The sequence below is a fragment of the Cardiocondyla obscurior genome, linkage group LG01 (genome assembly GCF_019399895.1).
Source record: "Cardiocondyla obscurior isolate alpha-2009 linkage group LG01, Cobs3.1, whole genome shotgun sequence".
Taxonomy (NCBI): domain Eukaryota; kingdom Metazoa; phylum Arthropoda; class Insecta; order Hymenoptera; family Formicidae; genus Cardiocondyla; species Cardiocondyla obscurior.
Window position 1 is genome coordinate 12,496,629 of NC_091864.1, and position 21,013 is coordinate 12,517,641.

Consider the following 21,013-nt stretch of genomic DNA (forward strand, 5'->3'; position numbering starts at 1 on the left):
ATGATTGAAACATGTACAATAGCATTATATGATACGATCGGATAAGTAATTTTTAATTTGGTATAATTGCGATAGAAGCGTGTAGAAGTGAAATTGAAGATGACGATATTTGCAAACTACATGACATGGAGATTGGGATATACATCAGCAACGTCATATACACATATGTCTATAATTATCTAAAGTCGTAATACACTTTTTCCTGCTTTTCAAATGACACCAAACTTAATATATGCTCGGTATGTGCTTCGTTACAAACGGAAGGAAAATATAACATGTTTATCTTACACGTGAGTATCGATATATTACATCGTTAAAGTAGTGGCCTCGATAAGAAAAAAGAAAATCCAACAATTAGTATCTAGTCATTATGATGAGTTTTTTTTTTTAATATTTACTACTAACTTCAACTACTTTTCCTTATAATATTATAAAAATCTTTATAGTATTATTACACACGATTTCGAGAGCATTTTGTTATTTCAATGTTACGATCGGAGGTGAGGATAGCTCTGCTCGGTGTTCAATTAATTAAAATAATTAAATAATTCTACGACTAAAGAATATCGTTTTATCATTTTCGAGTTATTTATATTTAAATAAAGTAATAATTATATATGTTGCAGTCATGGCACAAAAACAGAAGCTGCTAAAAGTACAGAATTGCAAAAAAAAAAAAAAAAAAAAAAAAAAGAGAGAGAGAGAGAAGAAAAATTGTTCCAGAAAACAATAATTCATTTTAAGTACCGTAACATTGAAATAAAATTGCACGCAAAAAATACACTTCGCCGCTTTAGATATATAAAAATGGGGGCAATAATTTTAAATACCACGATACAGTCCGACTACTTAATGTAAAATAGAATTGATTACTTTTGATTGCCTTCAAGTTGAGTGAAGGGTAATACATGTGAATCCTGGTTTTTACAATCGTATGTTCTCTTTAAAAAATTAACACGTACAATATGACTTTACGAGAGCACGCACGAGAACGTTAAAATAATATTTTGTACAATTATGATATATCAGCTTTTATTCCTTGCCCTCGTTGAAAACTTAAACGACAGCTCGTTATTAAACACGTTAATCGAAGCAAATACACAAATGGTGCAGTAATATAAAATAAGACTACGGACACACGCCTCTCGTTGGTGCGCATTGAAATTACAAATTCATATTCCGCATTATTAAATAATACAGAATACTGTATATTTTATATTATTATTATTATTGAAAAAACATACATCTTATATCCTATTTGTACCCGTCAGAAATGCTTAACTCTTTTTCTTTTTCATTATTTCTACTATCGCGATACTTTATATATTATATATGTACTAGCCTGTTTTGCACATCTTGGCTATTTAGAAAAAATTCCAAATGGTCAAGATAAGTGAGAAACGCTCATTGTATATATATATATTGTTACATAACTCTGTGATAAGAAAGTTATCTTGATAATTCTTTCCTTGATATCGAATTTCGTACAATTCGAACAGATTGATCATACGATTTGTTTAACCCAATAAGTTTTGTTTTTTTTTTCTTTTTTTTCTTGTTCACAAAAGTAAATTTCTTCATGACCAATTTAAAAATAAAAAAAGTCTTCTTTTTTTTTAAATTTATTTTTAGACACCTACGGGAAAGCTTTGTGCCTCTGTTAAATTTTGAAAAAGTACACTGTTATCAAAAGTCAATGAGTCACTTTTGCGGAAACCATCGAGCTTTGTGATAAATTTGGCTAATTAACGGAACTAAGTATAAATAAATTTTCGTATAAAATTGTTTCATAGAAAATATTAACAAATTAATAAATAAGAATCTTTGGTATGGTTACTCTCATGTATCAACTTGGTTCTAAGACTAGAAAATATGTACCTTACCTCGCGTAGCGCCGGAAAATCCAAGTGTCCACCACTTATGATTTTCCGGCAAGCGATGCGCGATCAATCGTAATTATCGTAAAATGTCTTTGAAACCAGACGCATGACATTGCATGGCACACTCGTCTGACGCGACAATAGACCTCCGAAATGAATCCTACATCCGAGGAATCGAATTGCAAGTAAATACCCTCAAGCGTCTATGATGAGTCTTGAGTACAAATACGACTAATCCTAATTCAATTAATTTCACATACACCCACTCTCATTTTTTTTTTTTTTTTTTGGATACAACCGCCGCTCGATAACGACGCAGTCAGCAAGACATGCTACACGGTGTAATGGCTTAAAGTAAAAGATGAAAACAACACCAATCGTTACTAATTCGTTCACACGCTTATCCTTTCCGTGTATCACCACGATGCACTGACATTTACAAATGGTACGGAACGATTTTCCTTGGATTAACTACATTACACTTAACGTGCCTATTCTGGGCTAGATACAGTTTGTTGTTGTTGACTGTCCTCGTCTTTAACAACTTCGGCCTGCATGGCCTTCGTCAGAACGTTGGCGTCTTTCAACGATATTACTTGAAGAACTTGGTGTTCTCCAGAGGCGTTTATCATAGTCATGGGGTGGCCTTGAATGGTGACAGCCTCGATGGTGGTATCTCCATTTCCTGACTCGACCTTGGGCACCTGAACCATCGGCGTCACCACCTGCATCGTGCCGTCGCTCTGTATATTAGCCACCATAGTTTGATACATACTGGCGGACACCGGCACCGTGATCACTCCCGAGACTGAGACAGGATATCCTGAAACAAATGTACAATAAACGTTCTGCTCTTTGCTTATAATAAGGCAATTATTGCGTCTGTACTGCAGACTAGACAGTGAGAAATAAGTATCTCATATAAATTATACTCACAATGCGACAACGTCAAGAAGCTGTTTGCAAAGCGCTAAAACTGAACCAATACGAAAATTGTGCACAATTTAAAAGTTGTGTCGGTCGCACTACGCATTCTTCATTCGGCAATTTTAGCCTCTAACAGTTAACAACTACTAATATACGATACAGCTGAACATTGGATTACTAATCCTTAATTAACGAGGCTTTTTCTTCACTGGCATGAGCGCGGTCTATCAGATCGCTGCTATTATTTGCAAACGAAACAATAATAAAATTTATATTGTTGTCGAGTAAAAAGTAATCAGAGAGTACCAGTTTCGCGCCAAAGGATAAGGGAACCAAAAGAAATGGATACACGAGTCTGCGAGACCGCTGCTTGCCAGTTAAATAAAAATTGAAAAAACATTAATAAATAAAAAATACGTAAAAAAAAATCAAGTATTGCGTAAATAAATGTCGAACCTACTTAAAGACGCAGAGTATCATTTAAATTGTAAAATCAAAATACAGTTTACGATGTAAGAAAATTAAGGCATTGAGGAACAGCGGGTGTTTAAGCTGTTTGAAGTCAAAATCTCAAATAATACAATTCGCATGATACTTCTAAAAAGCGCATAAATATTAAACTTGACACGTTACTTATTTAAAGTAGCTTAAACACAAGCTGCTGAAACATAATGTATGAAAATAATAGTACATCAACAAAAAAACACTATGTACAGCATGTTTATTTTTCTTCGTTTAATTAAAGACAGTAAACCAATTTTTAATAATAAACATAATCGTAGAAGTTTTCTTCCATTATCGCGATTGCAATAGCGGATTTATGTAGTAATTGTTTATAAAATTAAAAATTTTAAGAATCCAGTGGCGATATACGTTTCACACATCGTGATCTCTTTTTTCATTACTTTATATATTAATATCATAGATATACGATATTAATATATAATATTATCGATAAATTTTTCTAATAACGCAAGTAATTGCATTATTACAAAAATTGCTAAAAACTCTGCAAATTTACTCTTACAAATACCGTAATAAAATCATGTACTGTCATACTTTAGAAATAAACACATGTCCTGTGCATGTTATATATGTATATATAATAGTTGCATGTTGTACACAAATAAATGCTTCTATCTTATTAAGAAATTTGTGAAAGTCTGAATAGCATGAATATTATATACATTACACAGTGCAATTGCGATTAATACTTTTAATACATCTCTTCATGTTACATAAGTTACATACAAGCGCACCATGGATTCTTAAAGAACAAAATTTCAAAATAAAGCTGTGCACAGCTCCATTCATATAAAATTACCCTAAAATATATATATATACAATGCGAGACAAATACATAAACTAGTCCAGATCCTACTTCATACAAAGTAGTATAAACACATAGAAACATGATTCTTGATTGGAGCATAGCAGACAGCATGCAAACAAAGTTCCGGGACCAATAAAAATGAGTCACTGCTCAAGTATCTCCTGGCCGGCGACAGTGCAGAGCCTATAAAAAACTGTTTTACCGTGTCCGTCTTCGCCGGTTAGGATGATCTGGCCATCTTGACCTAATGTAGCTTCTGTGACGGTGTTCAAATCGACGGCCACACTACCTTCTGTGTTACCAGTTACTTCAGCTAACGCTTGCACATCTCCTTGACTTGTATGGATCTAAATACAATTGTAATAGATAAATGTTACATATTACGTTTATATTATATGCAGCTATTGTATAAATGTAATTATTATTTTTTCAAGTACACTGCATATCAAGAATTTTAAATTCTGCAGGCATAATATTATAATTAATATTAGTAATGATTGTTATAATATAAAATAGTATTATTTTAATATTTGTTATATTAAGTTTAATATATATTTTTTAAGCTAAAAATAATCTAGAAATATAAAAGATGTAAGAGCTTGCTGTTATAAATATCAATCTTTAGGTAATGTTAACTCGTGGTTTTATATTAAATATTAGTAGATTTCGAAGCGGACTTACAGTAGCGACTCCTTGAACTTGGGCTGTTGTACCATCTGGTAAGGTTATAATCGGTGTACTAGGATCCACTTGTATAATAGAAACAGTTCCGTCTGGATTGGTTATTGTCTGCAATACAGTTGTTGGATACTGGGTCGTCATCTGTTAAAACAATTTTAAGCCGTTAAACATCAATAAGTCACGTCAATAGAATGTGGATACAATATTCTACTTTAATTTACCACCCCTTCCCTTAATTTTTCGGAAAGTGATTATAATAAAAAATGTTAAATACAAAAGTTGTAAAATCTCAATAGGACCATTACAAGAGTTATACCCATCCAGTAAAAAAATGACCTCAAAGCGCGGGTGAATCCAAATTAGGTTCCAAAACAAAATTTACGTACTTCTTGCAACGGTTCTGTTAAAACCTTACAACTTTTGTATTTAACATTTTTTTTGCTGTGACTGCTCCCTGCAAAATCGCAAAAGATAATTAAAACGGAATTTTATATATAATATGGCTACATTTCAAAGCTTTATGAACTATCAGTTTTAACGAAACATGAAAAGCAAAGAGCAAAAAAGTTTTATTTTAAAATAAATTTTTCGAATTTTTTAATAGGTTGTGTATGTACATTATTTTTAATTTTGAAATAACAATAAATAATACTGTTGAAATGCAGCTTCTGATCAAGAAACTGTTATATTTACAAAATTAATTTTAACTAAATTTTTTCTTTTTAAATATAAGTTTTATACTTTAAATGTTTCATTATTAAAAATAATAATCAAATTAATAAATGTTATGTGTCTCATATATGATTAATCTAGCTAATCCAGATAAAACTAGATTGAATTAATTAATCATATATGATGTAATAAAGAAAATCAATTTTTAACTCAAATAAGGGAAACTAAACACGTTAATAGAAGTATTACTGCCGTAAATATTTTAAATTTAGATTTTTAAATAGAAAATGCAGATTTTAAAAATAGATAAAAATTAAATTTGAATAAATTAAAAAGCTGTAGATAGAAAAAATTTTAACATATTCTTTCAAGTACGTTATATCAATTTTTTCAGTAGTATAGCACAACCAAAAATTCGTATTATTTGCATCACTATATATATGTATATATTAATGGAATTTTTAAAAACTCCATCCACTCCCACCTGAGTGGCAGTGGCAAGAGCTGTAGGAGACGCGGCAATGATTTGTGCAGGCGAAGAGTTTCCCTTAGATGAATCCGTGCTGTTGAGGCGAACAACTCCCACCGTCTGCTGTTGCTGCGACTGTCCTCCATTTTGCCCCTGACTCGATGATTGATGCGACGACGAAGGAGTCGCTTGCTGTATTAGAACATTAGACTTATCGTCGTCTTCACTAAACGCTGGTAGAAGATCTTCTCTTCCGTGATATTTGTAACAATTTATTACAATCTGCCGTAACGCGTGAGTCCAAGAGATCTGAAATTAATGATATTATTTAATTACTATGTCTAACTTTCAAATATGTCAGCTTATAACAAAAAGATAAAAAATAAGTTAAAACCTATTTCTTATCAATATTACACACTTTTTGTTTTTCGTCCTCCGAGCGCGCGTCCATCCGGACATTAGCCCAAGGTAATTCCTTGGGCCACCAAGGAGGTCGCGTGCTGTCTCTTCCCCAACCAGGTTTTCCTCTACCTGTAGAATACTTTAGCATCAGCGGGATAAACGCTCGGAGCTGTGCTTGTGTCATCTTCTCCACCGGCGTCGGTATACCGTCGATTATAAGTGGTGGTAATTCGAATAATGATGGATCGTCCTGCACAGGCGGCGGCGCTTGTTGCGCAAGTGCGCTTTCCAGTTCGTCCATGATAACATTTCTTAAGGTTTTAAGAACATCCTCTAATGGCTTTGCTCCAAAAACTTTGTAACTACTATTTGGTTTTCCTGGCGTAGCCACTAATACTACAGCCTGTTGTCCTACTCGCGTAGCAAATTCGTCAATAGTTTGCTGTAAAAAAATTCATAAAATAAAAAATAAATACAATACTATTAGAGTAAATATATGTACAAATGCAGAAATCCATGTAGCAATAAAAATGTGACCCTGCTTAATTATCCGAAAGTTTACTTACTCTAAGCTTTCTTAAAAGTCTGTTCTGTTGTCTCTTTCTGATACTAGGATTGGTTTCAAAACTGTGAGGTCGTTTTCGTTTCTTAGCTGACACAATGGCAGCAGCTGCAGCAACTCCTACGGGCCCTAGAGTTTTTAAACGCAAAAAAAGAATATTTTAGTTTTCTCAACTTTACATTACTTAATATGCCAATAAAACAAAACCAAAAAAAAAGCTTTAAAAATATATTTTAAATTAGAAAATTCAGTAACGAGATAAATGTTATGTAGCAAAATATTTAACAAGCTGCAATGACATATAAAAAACATAAAAATATATCTTCAAGAAAACAAAGATGCATAAGTAACGATAAAATATAAAACATATTTGGAATAAAAGTTATTTTTTATTACATTTTTTAATTTAAATATTAGATGTAAATAATAGGTTAATTATATCAAACTATGGCATGATTTGTGATACTGAGCCAAATGTGTAACATGAAAATACAGCCAAACTTATTATCCTGAAGCAAATTTATTTTATGTTACCAATATTTCTTTGAATTTCGTGCGTTATGGATTATTTACAATTATGAGTACACTCCACTATCATCTAGCACTGATAGTATAAAGCAAGTAAAGACACATAATGCAAATATTATAAAATGCACAATGACAAATTTAACATATAATTAAATAATTAATGAGTATATTGTAAGCAACAAAATGTATTAGTAAAACAAAAAAAAGATATATATTATCATGCTATTTTGTAATGTAACTAAAAATAACAATTATTTCTTTCTTGATAAATTTATCTTATCATTCTTTGTATAATATTAAAATAAAATTCAATATTAATTTTCCATGAAATAAAATATTACTTAATTTTATTTCATGGCCAATTATGTATATTAATATTTTAATTAAATAAAATTAATCAGATCTAGCTCAAACTCATGAAAAATTATCTTTCACATCATACAAAAAAAAAAAAATAAATAAATATAGAACATCTTAATCAGTTATATTCAACATTGCATATATTTTTTTTATATGCATATATGAAATATGTTTGTCTATATAAGTAGCAAAGATGTTATATCCTCTTACTTGAAATTTAGTGATCTTGCGAGGAGATTAGCTGTAATGCTAAATAATATGATAACATTTTCTGCGTGTCGTGTGCTCGACCCATAAATAAAGGTGAAAAAGCAAAAAAAATGAGAAATCACCATTAATGTGTTTGAATTGCCAACCTGCTGCAGCGAGTTGAGCTGTCACATCGTCATCCATGGCCGCCGTGAGCAGATCCCCCTCCTCATACGTCTCGGATCCGCTACTAGGCTCGTCATCGTCGTCATCCGAGAGCCTGCGTAACGTACTAGTCTCTGCATCTTGCACAGACACCATCTTTAGTTTTTTGTCTGCCGTTTTGGTATCCTATATACTGCAACCACGTTGAAGGAATTTTCCGACGTCAATCTCAGTGGCAGTTTCGATTTCTTCTACATCACCTTAGCCTGAAAAGACAAAATAACTCGTTAGTGAGATTCCCATACACAATTAGTTACTCTGGGCACAAAAATACCCTGCAAAATTTGAGACCCTTTAGAACCAAGTGTTCTAGTTTTTCCACAACTTTACATATAAATAAACATCCATTAATCCGTTTCTGAATAAATTAAATGATTAACTTTACTTATTTCCAGTCACGTAAAGTTACTTAGAAGCTGGAACAATCAGTCTTTAATAATTTGTAGACTGGAGTTGGTATGCTAGTTGCAAGCATGTCCAGCACAATGTTTAGTGTGAACTTTACACTTGGAATGGTGAAAGAAAAAAAAGGGACAGAGGCACGGGTCTCTCTAGTCCAGAGGAAGGGAAAGAAAACCAGATAAGTCTGGGTATGTACATTTCGCATAACTGACGTGCTACGGACGACGGGTGGCCTTCCGCGGGGAAGACTTCCGCTCGCAGATACGGTGCTTTTGACGGCCAGGAAGGCGAGAGGTTATTGCCCAAGGCGGGAAGAAGGGCGTCCCCAGCACAGCGTAACTTCGCGAACATAACTGATCACGGAAGGAACGAGCGTGGTGATGACGGTGGCGGTGGTGACAACAACAACGGCAATGGTGGTGTTGTCGTTGGCGGTGGCCGCGTCCGACTGCCTCGTGGCATCGTCGCGGTCACAAAGTTGACAAACGCGGACAGCAAGACGACGCGGCGCGCGATAAAGAACGCGCGCGTAAGTCGCGAGGTGGACGGAAAGAAGGAGAGAGAGAGAGCGAGAGAGGACGCGGCAGCTAGCGGCGAGGCAGAGAGGGAGACGCGAGGATATGCGCGTTTATTCGGGCCGATACTTTGGGGGGGCAATGAAAATGCGCAGGGCACACGCAAAAGAGACCACCGGGTAGCCGGGTAAGCGGAGCGGCGTCACGACGGCTGCTCGGTAACGCGGAGCCGATGGAGCAGGCCCAGTGAAGATCGCGAGTTGCGTACGCACCTTGGTGTAGTTCCCGCGGAGTGGATGGCAAGGGAGGGCTTATAGGGCCACTTTGGCGCGTGTCTGCGGGGAGGCGACCGCCTCGGCTACGCTCTCGCACCACGCCCCGCGCACGCGGTCGCGCCCGCGCTTATCATCGCACCGATGTGGCCGATCGTGAGGCGGCAAACGCGCCGGGGCTTGCCCACGACTTGCCGATTACCTTGAGCCTCGGGACGCGTGACGCGCGACAACCTTAGCCGCCATGGCCGGTATTCGGTGGCGGCGGCGGGCGTATCGATCGGCCACCGAGCGGGCCTCCATCACCCACCCACCACCACCGACAACAAAACGCGGACACCACGGCACCGGCCATCTTGGGTGAGCCTGCGCGATGCACGCCCGCCCGAGCAGACGATGCGAATTTCCACGGTTTTCGCGAACGACGCGGACGCCGCGCAACGTCGACGCCGACCTCTGCGGGCCCGTCGCCAGGGCCTCACGCCCGCCACCGCGCCAGCACTCACCGTTTCCCTGTTGATATCCGACGTGCGACACCGCCGATCCAGCCGTAAGCCAACGCCATGTACATATACACGACCCGGGTCGGCGCGATTGGCGGGAACCGCTCGGGCACGCGTCATGGCCGACACTCTACGCACCACGCTATTGGCCCGTCGGACACGTGACTGCCGTCTGCAGCTGCACGGTCCGCACACCACCGCCGCCGTGCCGCGTTCCGAACTCGCGAGCGACCCGCCGAATTTTCCTTTATGTAATGCCCATAACCTGTCCACGAGCCTCACCTGACAATCTTCGGCTTTTCGCTCGACGTCCGTCGAGTCCTTGGTTTCGCGTCGCTTTTCGGCCTCTTGGCCGCAGTGGCCCTTCACGTATGCATTGCATTTTTCTCTATCCAACGTGTCCTTCGAGAAAAATCAACTAGACCTATATTAGTTGTTTACTACTAGACTGTTAACATTTCTGGTGCAAAAGCGTCCGATACAGTTTCGATTAATTAATTTACCTGATAAAAAAACTATATTTTTTTACTGTACTGCTTTATACTATATATTTTATTATGATACTTTATTCACGTAGAAACTTGCCAAACGCATTATTTTGCCTTGATTCTGTAAAAGTGTAAGAAATCATTGCCAATTCCTGATTTACAGTTTTGTTTTTTCTTGTTTCGTAAAGTAGAATATTCATGTTGAGCAAACCTGTTAAAGACTTAAAAAGTACAGTAGTTGACTGTTGAGTAATGATTTTAAATTTTTTCTAAAAGTTCAAGGCTTGATTCATTTTTCAAATGTTTCTTATGTGTCATAAATCAGACTCGCATTCGTAATTTCACACTTTATAATAAAACCACATTTATTTATCTATTATATATTCTAAGACGTACACACAGGAAAAGATAGGCAAAGAAGTCCATCACAGACACACTACTACAATGCTGAATTACTCCTAGTCATGCTTTTTAAAACCAGTGGAAAATACAGTACTTTGTTCCTATCTTGTTTTTACAATTGTTACATTCTACAGTACAAAAGTATCAATACCTAATTAATTATATATAATAATGTTGCAAAATGGCATAAAGCGGCTCTTTACATATCACATCTGGGATGATAGAAGCTACAAGTTTCACATCACGCTACCAAAACGAGATTTAGATTAAAGTCTTGTGAAGACTTTAATTGCTCCTCTTTATCAAATAAGAACGCGTATTACAAACCTTTAAATCGTTTTAATATCGCGACATTCTTCTCTATGAACTCTAGTTTTATTTCTCCATACAATTCAGAATATACTCTTAAACATAATTTGCCGTTACGGTAATGTTTCCTGATAATCTCAAAACAAGGTAATTTTCTAAAAGATCCAGTTGGTATAAGAATAACGTAGGTACTCCGTCAATCTTCAAGCCCACGGCTTGCTTTTGTGACAGAACTTTCCATACCAGCCCGGCTCACAGAGGCACGTGTCGTTCGGTTGACAGGTTCCGTGTTTACATGGTTTGCTGCACGTCGAACGCTGCGACGGAACGCGCGTTGTCGCTATTTCGCAATGATTGCCCTTATACTCGTTCGAACATCTGCAGATGTTAATACCTTTGCACTTGCCTCCGTTGAGACAAGGAATCACGCACTTGGCTAAAAAAAAAAAAAAAAAAATAAAAAGAATAATATTCTCCTTTATTTCATTTCTGTGTCGACAAGTTATTAATGAGACACTTTGATACTCTTTGTACTCACAGAATTCGCAGCGCAAGCCAAAGTAGCCCTTCGGACACTCACAGACATCCTTTTGAATGCATTTTCCTCCATTCAAACACTTTTCCGTGCAGATACCTAGAATCATTTGGTGCAGCCTTTGATAAGTGAGAAAAACCTTTTTAATTTTTATAGAAAAATGTTGCGTGTCGGAGGGCTAAGTGTACGATTGGTCAGTACGTCAGCGGGCACGAGCGCGTCTGGAAAGGTGCTGGACTCGATAATAAGGGTCGACCATGCCGGCGAGTTGGGAGCTGACAGGATATACGCCGGACAAATGGCAGTACTGGGTATAGTCACTTAAATATGTGATATTCGTATTATAATGTAAATGTAGATGAGGAAGTTTAACCGATTTCTCAAAGCACAGGCAGAACGGCGGTCGGGCCGACCATACAGCATATGTGGGATCAAGAAAAGCGGCACCGTGCCAAATTCGAAGAGCTGATTTGCAAGTACCGGGTCAGACCCACCGTCCTCATCCCGCTATGGAATATCGCCGGGTTTGCTCTGGGCGCCGGTACCGCTCTCCTGGGCGAGAAAGCGGCGATGGCGTGCACCGTGGCGGTGGAGACCGTCATCGTCGAACACTATAATGATCAGTTACGCGTACTGATGGAGAACAGCGACAGCGTGGACAAAGAGATACTCGAGACTATCAAAAAATTCCGCGACGAGGAACAGGAACACCACGATACGGGAATCGGTCATGGTGCAGAGCAAGCGCCGTTCTATCAAGCTCTGACGAATGTGATCAAATGCGGCTGCAAAACAGCTATCTCTATCTCTAAAGTGATATGAATAAGTGTTTTCAAAGCGTTAAACTACATATTACATAACATATTGCGCAATAAAGAAATGTATTGTAAAATTGTCTATAATATTATAATGTGTATATAGATAATAATAGTAAGTTATGTGTCGATTTTCTACGTGAATTGTTAACAGAGATAGAATTAATAGCACACGAGATATTCCGTGTTTAGAACATTGTTCAATATTTCAAATAAATGTGATTAATTTTTCTTTGTAACAATTTTTTAATTTAAACATCTTATTTTTGCAAACATAATAAAAATAAAATAGTTAAAAAGTAAAATTTAAATTAAAGATGCGATGTGTCTTTAAAATTTACTTCTGAACTTTACTTTCTATTGCGTTTCCACCGAACAAATTTTGTCGTATGTCTATGTAATTTGTTATACCTCCTTCACAATAAGGGCCTTGATATCCTGGCGGGCACGAGCACACGCCTGGCGCCGTGCAATTACCGCCATTCATACAATTTGGATAACAAAGGGCTTTTTTACAATGAGGCCCTAGATAACCATCTGGACAGGGGCCAGGGTTAGGCTCTGTAAAAATAAAATATAATTAGAAGATGGCATATATAGTTAATTTGATATTTGCACACACACACACGCACGCACGCACACATATGTATGCACATATACCTATTTAATAATTATCTTTGTACGATTAAAAACGAGGTACGATTTGGTAACAAAACCGAACACGATCTCGTAGTTAAACCGATAAGATAATATTGTTCTAGAGCATGCAATATCATGCAAATTTTGCAAATTTCCTTTAAAAAACCACACCATAATCTGTGGAATTGAGATAAATACGAGATAATACAGTTTGATCTCGTGTCTCGCGTTACAAAGCTGAGAATTAATATTTTCTGCGTGCATACTTTATCTGAATTCCACGGCACGTGCAGATCGTGGTTTTCTTCCCGACTAAGTTTTTTTTTTCCAGTCAAGGGAGAAAGCAACGATGTTGAAACCCATTTAATTATTTCACGTTTGCCCATTCAGCCTACTGCGAATCATTGATGATTTATTATCGCAGAAGCGATTACACGGAGCGTTCGAAAGAATCATATTCCGCTACGCCCATCTAAATTCGAGTAGATAAAAAATAATTACATGTCACGTGGATCGTTATTTGCTAGTCTTTTCTCATTCGTGATCTGTATGACGATTTGGCCGATTGTACATGCTTATCCTTTTTTAATTTTTGATAATACCGGGACATTTATGTATGCAAAAAAAAATGTATATGTATAAATTATAATAATAATATAAACACATACTCGACTTAATTATTAGCAATTTAAGTGCACAGAGATTGAGAGAGCTGACAGTAACGCCGAGAAGGCAGGGCAGACTCGTGCGTTCTTTTGCATTAAGTAGGCAATTAGGCACTTAATTCGTAATTCGCGAACAATGACTCGAGGAAGCGTAGAGCTGGCCAACGCTTAACAAACAAAATGCCAGGCAAGACAAAATAATTAAAAAAAAAAGTTGTTAACGTAGAAAATACAAGCATGTAAAATGAAAAAATAATAACCGGTTTGAAGTAACGTTTTAGCAAACAGAAACCGCCTTGCCTAACTCACACTTGACAGCAAGAAGAGCGATTGACGCTATTCAACACTTTACAATTGCAATTGTCGCAATTATAAGAAAGTTGTACTGCGCATAAAGGTAGCGTTAGAATCTGGCTTTGAACGAGAATGTTTCTTACGCAAAAGATAAGCTTCACAAAAGCGGTCCACGTTTCCGCCTTGCGAGCGGCGGTGGGTCCGAAACTGGCGAGTTAATGTTGCATTTTCGATCTTCCTTCATTACATTATACGTACCACTTTGCTTGGCAAATAAACGCGAACTAAAGTTACCCAAGCAAATGCGCGTTTGTGGGAAATTGGAGAAAATTTCTTTTCGGAAAAAAAGTCCCAAAGAGATTAAGATAATCCTTTAAGGCGATTCTTCGAGATAATCCTTTAAGATAATCCTTCTTTTATTTCAAAATGACGTGAAATGAGAAACGAACGACGTATAAAATTAGCAAGCTTTTACGAAGGCAATAAAAAAAAAGGGCCCAGTAGAGTTAATCGATTTGCTACTCCGTTTGACACCTTGACAAACGTGCGAATCCCTCGTTTGGACCACGTCGCGATGATCCTCGGCGCAACCGTTTAACGACATAACACCTATAAATCTCCTGGGGCACCGTGGAGAAGGTTCAACGCGCTCACCTCGCATAATTATCGGACCCAACGGCTCTAGCGGGCAGGTACAGATAGACAATCTTTCTCTTACAAAGTATCAAAACGTGCGCTCGCGCGCGCATCGGATACATGCCGCGGCTGTCGATTAAATAAAAAAGAGGAGAGGCAGTCGGAACGAATGAACGATGCGCGAACCGGATTTCGTGGGCGCGCTTTACGCGACGAGACGCAGCATCCTCGCGAGGGGCGAGGAGATCCGGGAGGATAAGAAAACGTGCCTTCGATAGCCGACCGCCTCTCCCGTATCGATCAAGAGCATGCAGCAAATTAGGCGATGAATTACTGCTGATACAGAACTGTATGTGCGAGTGAAGAGGTGGTGATCGTGGGCGCGACTGACGGACTCACCGCGCACGGTGCATTCTTTTCGCAAACGGAGACGGAGGGGCGTCCCGTTTAGAGGTTTCCCCTTGCGGGTCTCGATCATCAGACTGATCCCAAATTGCGCTATGCCCGAATTGCCGGCGCAAGGCAGCAAGATGCTGAAGTCTGCAACGAAAAACAAACAGGGTGAGAATCTGTATCTATGCTTTTCTCCTCCCCCTCCCGCTTCATCTTTTGTCTATCTGTGCTCTATCGCGCGTCTTTCTCACTTTGACTTTTTATTCTGACCTCCAATAATCTTCCGAAAATGTTTATATAAGTTACAACTCTTTGATATTTATTTCTACCTCGGAAAACAACAGCAGCAATGAGAAACAGATCCTGGCGCGAAGGGTTTTCTATTTGGATATCATCAGCACCGAGATACAGTATTTATTCAATCTGGAGAAAACTAAAGTATATTTTACATTCATCTATTTAACATTGATTAATGACAATTAACATAAAATATTTTTTTTTCCTTCAGTTACACGCAATATATGAACATGACCGGTCAAACTGTATGTACATATGTACACAAAGATAAAAAGTTATATAAGCGTATTATTAATAATTGAGTAATAATTTTCGTATACGATTAAGAATGTCGGTAAACAGAATCAAACACACTCTTGCAATTTGATAAGATAACATTGCTCTAACACATACAATTTTATGCGTATTTAATATAATTCTCATATTTATTTGAGCTGTACTTTAATAGGAATTAAAAAAAAAAAAATCGTCAAAGTTCAGTTCCCGTAAGTCGTCGGAATAGCTTCGCTCCAGTTGAACGAAATATAATTTCCCGTGGGAAAGGCGGATGCGAGGTGTTCGATTTCTATACCAGCATTCCTCGTCTTTTCGTAGTTCAGGTAGATTTCACGCCGCGTGCCGACAAGAGGCATACCTTTGGCTCTGTGTAAATAGAAACGGTCGGCCCGGCATTTATGCAACGCCGCATAGAGATAAAAGTTAGCCACGAAACGAACATATTTACGCATGAACGTGCGTGAAGAGATATCCAAATACAAACCCCATGTCCATTTATGTCGGAGATTAACTTTAATATCAGCTCAATTTACTTTAAACCTATTTTTTTTTTCCTCTAAAAAAATTAAAAATTCGATTGTTTCAACCTTTTGATGACATTGTTTCTAGTGCTTTTATTCATTCAGAAAGAAAAATAAAGACGGACGCACGTTCGTCTGATAAGTACAATTACCATAAAGTTGAAATAATCGGTTCTGAATCGAGGTAGTTTGTCTATTTTCGTAGAAACGGATATTGGAATGAAATTTTCTCGCGCAATAAATCTTCAAGTTTATTGTTAGACCTCGCGATTTCGTATTCAGCTTCCGTAGTCCAAATGTACGCCGACTGGCAAACGAAAACGCTATTATTAGTATGCTGATGCTGATTAGTGTTAAGCGAGAAGTAACGATAAACACCTCGCTACAATTTATCCGAGTTCCTAGGTAACTTATTCCGAGAACAATTATCTACAAATAAAAAAGTTATCAGTAATATATAATAAACAAATAAATAAAAAAAGTTTACAATTTAATTTAATTTAAAATTATAAATTTCATTGTATAATTATAAATTATATTTAGTAAAATAATATATACATGTATAGTATCATAATAAATTAATAATTTTTCCAACGTGATATTTTCGCCTCGCGAGGTCTAATCTGTTAATCTTTAATATTTTATACATTTATTACAGATAAATTTCAATAAATCTCAATAATAAAGATAATGTTCAGATTTCCTCTCATAAAGTTTCAGTAATTAAATAATTAAATACATCAAATTTTTCAAATTCTTAATTCATGAAAGCCACACAATCGGAAGAGTTCAGGTCGACGCGTCGATCGCACACAGATCATACTAAATATTAATGTTAAATTATTACCTTTCGGCTTCTTTGGCACCCGACCCTGCGTTTTAATCGTGATGGACGGCGTTTTCAGGATGCTCTCGTCGAACGATTTTAATCGAAAAAAGTTGTAATAATACTTTTTTACTCCTGACTTCCACGTGAAATTCACGTACGACACCTCACTGGGAATGATCGGCAGTTTGCTTTCGAATTCCGGGTCCAAGAGGTACGCTAACACCTGGCCCTCCGCGATCGCGTATATTTCCATCGCCAGTCCTACGGTAGCCATAAAAAAAAACAGATATTGCAACATTTACAATTTTCATCGCCTGCGCGACGTCGAAAATATTGAATATAAGTATACATATATGTATTATATATAGTTTTCCTCTATCTTTAATTTAATTTAACGAGTGGCAGCAAACTTATCAAGAGAAAATCACCGTCGGGACCGTTTCGGGACGATGAGTACGAGGCAAAAAGGGTCACGTGCCACCGCGGGAGGGAAGAAAGCCGCGGGGGAAGAAGGGGAGAAAGGAAGAGAATCACTCAGTGCGAGAACCGTACCGCTGAACATCTTGATCTGCTGCTGGTCGATCCAGAGGGAGATGTCGCCGGCGGGCTTGTGACCGGGGCTGCTGGAGCGGTGCTGCTGGTGCCGGGCGAGTGCCGTGTCCAGGAGGAGGGCCAGCGCCGCTGCCACGGCCAGGGCGGCCGCAGCCGATCGCATAATAGTAATCGCTCGCGGCGCGCCGCCGCCAGGTGTTGCGCGGTGCAAGAAAAGCCGCCCCCCCCTGGCGGCCGCCGTGCGTGCACTCGACGCGTTCCCGGCCCCGCGGTTCAACGTGCCGGCGTGCGATCCGACGCGTGAAATCGGCGGATTTCACGGCGCGCGCGCGCGCGCGAACACAACACGATCCCGCGTCCCACGCTCCGTGAGGAGCGGCGGGGGAGGGAGGAAGTCGACCGCGGTGATTTCAACGCACGGCTGTCCACCCCCTCGATCGGTAAAACAGACAGGAGGCGAGGGGTTGAGGGTGAGAGGGCGAAACGGTGCGAGGGTGAGAGGCGCGCGCGAGAGAGCTCTCTTGTCTGCCAACGATGCGCGTGAACCGCGTCGCTCCGGCGGACTGACTGACTGACTGACTGACTCTCAATGAGAGTCGAGGCACGCGGAGCGAGTAGCAAAACCTCTCCGTGGAGCGAGATAGAGATCTCGCAGACGGACCCGGGGCACGCCGGGGAGCGTCAGCGACGCGCCGCGAGCTAAGGCTGCGTGCACAACGCGCTGGGAATCTGCTTTCCCAGCATCTCCCTCGCCCTTTTTCTCGCTCTCTTTTGCGCGCCACGCGTGCTTTTTGCTTTGCCCTCTTCAGCTTCGATTTAGACGATCGTATCTATTATTCGCGACGAGATTCCAAATAGATCGCTACTAGCAAATTTGTTTTCCAATCGTAATTACGAGATCGATATTTAATTGAATTATAAATCGTCAAAATAAATTAATATAAAAGTCTGTCGAATTTAGGAAGCAACGAGCTATTTTTATGTAATCTTTTACCCGGATAGTCGGCAGGATTAATCAACGTAGCTTGTATCTAATTAATTTTAATATTTAATTAAAATAACGATGTATTCAACGACTTTGTCGAGAGCCGCGCGCGTACAGGGCACACGGAAATCGAAATTCGAATGAAAAAGCTGATAAGAAATCTTGACGGAGGGAACCAGTTTTTTTCAACATCTTTCGTCCGATCGCGCCGGTTCTCTCCCGTCTTCGGCTCATCTCCCGCACCGTTCCCCTCTCCCCATTCCTCATATCTCGTCGACAATTGAATTTTACTTCCGTGTCTTAAATTCGCCGCATCACGCGCCCGCATCACACAAGCGTTCCCACGTACAAAAAGATTGACTCGGATCAAAGAAGGTTATTTGGGAAAGATCGTGGAAATGGATCGCCGTCGCTTACTCGAGAGCCGTAATTGTACGCAAATTTTAAACAAACGAGACTTTTCTTTACACCGCACAGCCGTCCCTTTCATTTTTCTTTCGGGACCCCGATGCCGTTTTCTACTAATGCGGATCATCTTGAATTCGATCTCGGTTTAACTCGCCTTTTATCTCTTTCTAATTCTAAGAACCGGTACGGTGATAAAAGGCGAGTTAAATCGCGATTGAAGTCGATCCGCATTGGTAGCGGCCCTCAGAAATCTATTTCTATTACTTGATAGACGTATCGCTTATTCGATAACGTTATGCGATTCGTAGAATCCCAGCTGCGGCGCATATTAGACGCGCGAGATCCGGGGCGGTCTTCCGAGACTGATGATAAGGTTTGCATTCGTCGATAATTGGAAATAACTGGATCAAATCTATTTCTAGACCGATCCGTTGAGACGGCGGCCTCGAGAGTGAGACCCTCCGATGAATGACCAATAGTACCCGTTGTGTTCCCGACGGCCGAGGGATCGGCTACCTAACAAGTGGTCCATTGTTATCCTACGCGGCTGAGGTTTCTCTCCTGTTTCACGTTTTCTTCCTGCTTCGTCTTGCTTCTTCCGGTACGCCCGTGAATGTTCCAGCAACCCCGAAACGACACTTGGCTTTCTCGACTTTAAAGTTTGGAATATTACCTGCCGCACGTTCAATGGCTTTCATGAGAGACTATTAAAACTTGGGAAAACAACCACTTAGGCAGCTCCAACTATCCACTTAATCCTGTCTCTACTTATTCTTTCAAGCTGGAGGAACCTGGAAAAATTAATTTTTGTTAAACAACAATTTAATAATTTAGTTTTTCCTAGAAAAAAAAAAAATTAAATTAATAATTTCTTTATCGTTTAAATTGTAAAAAGAAGTTGTATACCTTCGCAGGTTGTTCATACATAACTTTATGTATCTAAGACAAAGAGATATGGCGCAAACGTTACTTAGATAGTTCCAGCTTTGTAAAACTAAACATAGTTTTTTTTAAAAATTATTATTAAAGAATAAAAAAAAAGTAGTAAAGTAGTCTAAGAAAATGGCATCTTTCAATTACCTCTTAAACTACGGAAATGTAAGATACTTTCGTTTCTTGCCCCAAGGAGGAAGATGCAATTCAACCGACACTCCATTTAAATGCATATAGAGAAATAGAAAGATAAATTCGCGTCTGTATAGTGCGCGACTCTACGGTGCAGCATCCGCGGGAGCGGTCGACAGCGAATTCAATTAGGATTGCGGTGGCCGTACAAAAACATTCGATCAGGAATAAACCGGCGCTGCCTGCCCGCCGGCTTGGCTCGCTCTTACAACTCGTCGCTTTCCAGTCCACGAGCCCACGTATAATGCGAATGGGATCGGAGATCAATTGTACGCTTTATCGTGGGCGCTTTCCGTCAACGGTCCATCTTCAAAAAATCTTCACAGCCCCTGAACGCGCTGGACTCCATGTCGACTGCTTCTCCCTTAAAATTGGAACTCTTCTAATTTTTTTTTTACTTTTACCTTAACAAGTACAACTGAGTAAAATCAGATTAATTTATACCTCAACGAGAACAGTTCGTCTCGAACAATTGACAAACTTTTAGTTTCTAAATTTGAAATATAAGATGCTTTTGACGCTAAATGACATTGTATAGCGATCGAAGTCGTCGTTCGGTGCACGCGTGTTCGTTAGCGCAGTTATGTTTCTGTGGACGCGGATTGTGCCCTTTATTCTTCCTCGATCCTTTATTCGTCTGCAACCGCGACGAGGGAGAGGAAGAAAGAACCCGTAGTAGCTCACAGATCGGGAACACGGCCGCAAAAAACCTGTCCGGCATAATCGCATTATCGGTCACATCTCGCTCGATTTCTGTGTTCAGTTTGCGGAATTAAACCCCGGCGATTGTTCTATTCTTAAAAATAACGTAACTGTCTTCGAGAATATATAATGAATAAACGTGACGGATTACCGTCCAAACTTTCTACAAAAGCGAAATAAAAAGTGGACAAGAACGTAATACATATTTAAAATATTTAAAAT

The 21,013-nt window shown here is 38.9% G+C and overlaps 3 protein-coding genes across 13 annotated transcripts; 1 reads left to right on the forward strand and 2 right to left on the reverse strand.

The window, feature by feature from the left end:
• Positions 1 to 156: 156 nt before the first annotated feature.
• Positions 157 to 10,007, reverse strand: Ewg (DNA-binding protein Ewg). Of its 7 annotated transcripts, none has more exons than XM_070658142.1 (8): positions 9,924 to 10,007; positions 8,147 to 8,434; positions 6,931 to 7,055; positions 6,381 to 6,806; positions 5,978 to 6,271; positions 4,822 to 4,962; positions 4,343 to 4,487; positions 157 to 2,703 (listed from the first exon to the last, which is right to left on the reverse strand). In XM_070658142.1, exons 2-8 carry the CDS (start codon positions 8,322 to 8,324, stop codon positions 2,372 to 2,374), a joined length of 1,641 nt encoding a protein of 546 aa, XP_070514243.1. In that variant the 5' UTR covers positions 8,325 to 8,434; positions 9,924 to 10,007; the 3' UTR covers positions 157 to 2,371. The 7 variants fall into 7 exon arrangements, with proteins under 7 accessions (XP_070514243.1, XP_070514251.1, XP_070514266.1 ...); XM_070658150.1 differs by lacking the exon at positions 9,924 to 10,007 and adding an exon at positions 9,620 to 9,739; XM_070658165.1 differs by lacking the exon at positions 9,924 to 10,007 and adding an exon at positions 9,418 to 9,559 and having other exon boundaries at positions 8,171 to 8,434.
• Coq7 (ubiquinone biosynthesis protein COQ7, mitochondrial) lies at positions 9,644 to 12,711 on the forward strand. Of its 3 annotated transcripts, none has more exons than XM_070658367.1 (3): positions 9,644 to 9,777; positions 11,811 to 11,965; positions 12,046 to 12,711. In XM_070658367.1, exons 1-3 carry the CDS (start codon positions 9,662 to 9,664, stop codon positions 12,474 to 12,476), a joined length of 702 nt encoding a protein of 233 aa, XP_070514468.1. In that variant the 5' UTR covers positions 9,644 to 9,661; the 3' UTR covers positions 12,477 to 12,711. The 3 variants fall into 3 exon arrangements, with proteins under 3 accessions (XP_070514468.1, XP_070514487.1, XP_070514477.1); XM_070658386.1 differs by lacking the exon at positions 9,644 to 9,777 and adding an exon at positions 9,819 to 9,967; XM_070658376.1 differs by lacking the exon at positions 9,644 to 9,777 and adding an exon at positions 10,108 to 10,289.
• Positions 10,756 to 20,399, reverse strand: Shf (WNT inhibitory factor 1). Of its 3 annotated transcripts, none has more exons than XM_070658300.1 (6): positions 17,572 to 20,399; positions 17,038 to 17,280; positions 15,103 to 15,243; positions 12,881 to 13,030; positions 11,658 to 11,753; positions 10,756 to 11,555 (listed from the first exon to the last, which is right to left on the reverse strand). In XM_070658300.1, the coding sequence occupies exons 1-6, from the start codon at positions 17,732 to 17,734 to the stop codon at positions 11,323 to 11,325; spliced, it is 1,026 nt and encodes a 341-aa protein (XP_070514401.1). In that variant the 5' UTR covers positions 17,735 to 20,399; the 3' UTR covers positions 10,756 to 11,322. The 3 variants fall into 3 exon arrangements, with proteins under 3 accessions (XP_070514401.1, XP_070514392.1, XP_070514409.1); XM_070658291.1 differs by having other exon boundaries at positions 15,052 to 15,243; XM_070658308.1 differs by lacking the exon at positions 12,881 to 13,030.
• Positions 20,400 to 21,013: the final 614 nt, after the last annotated feature.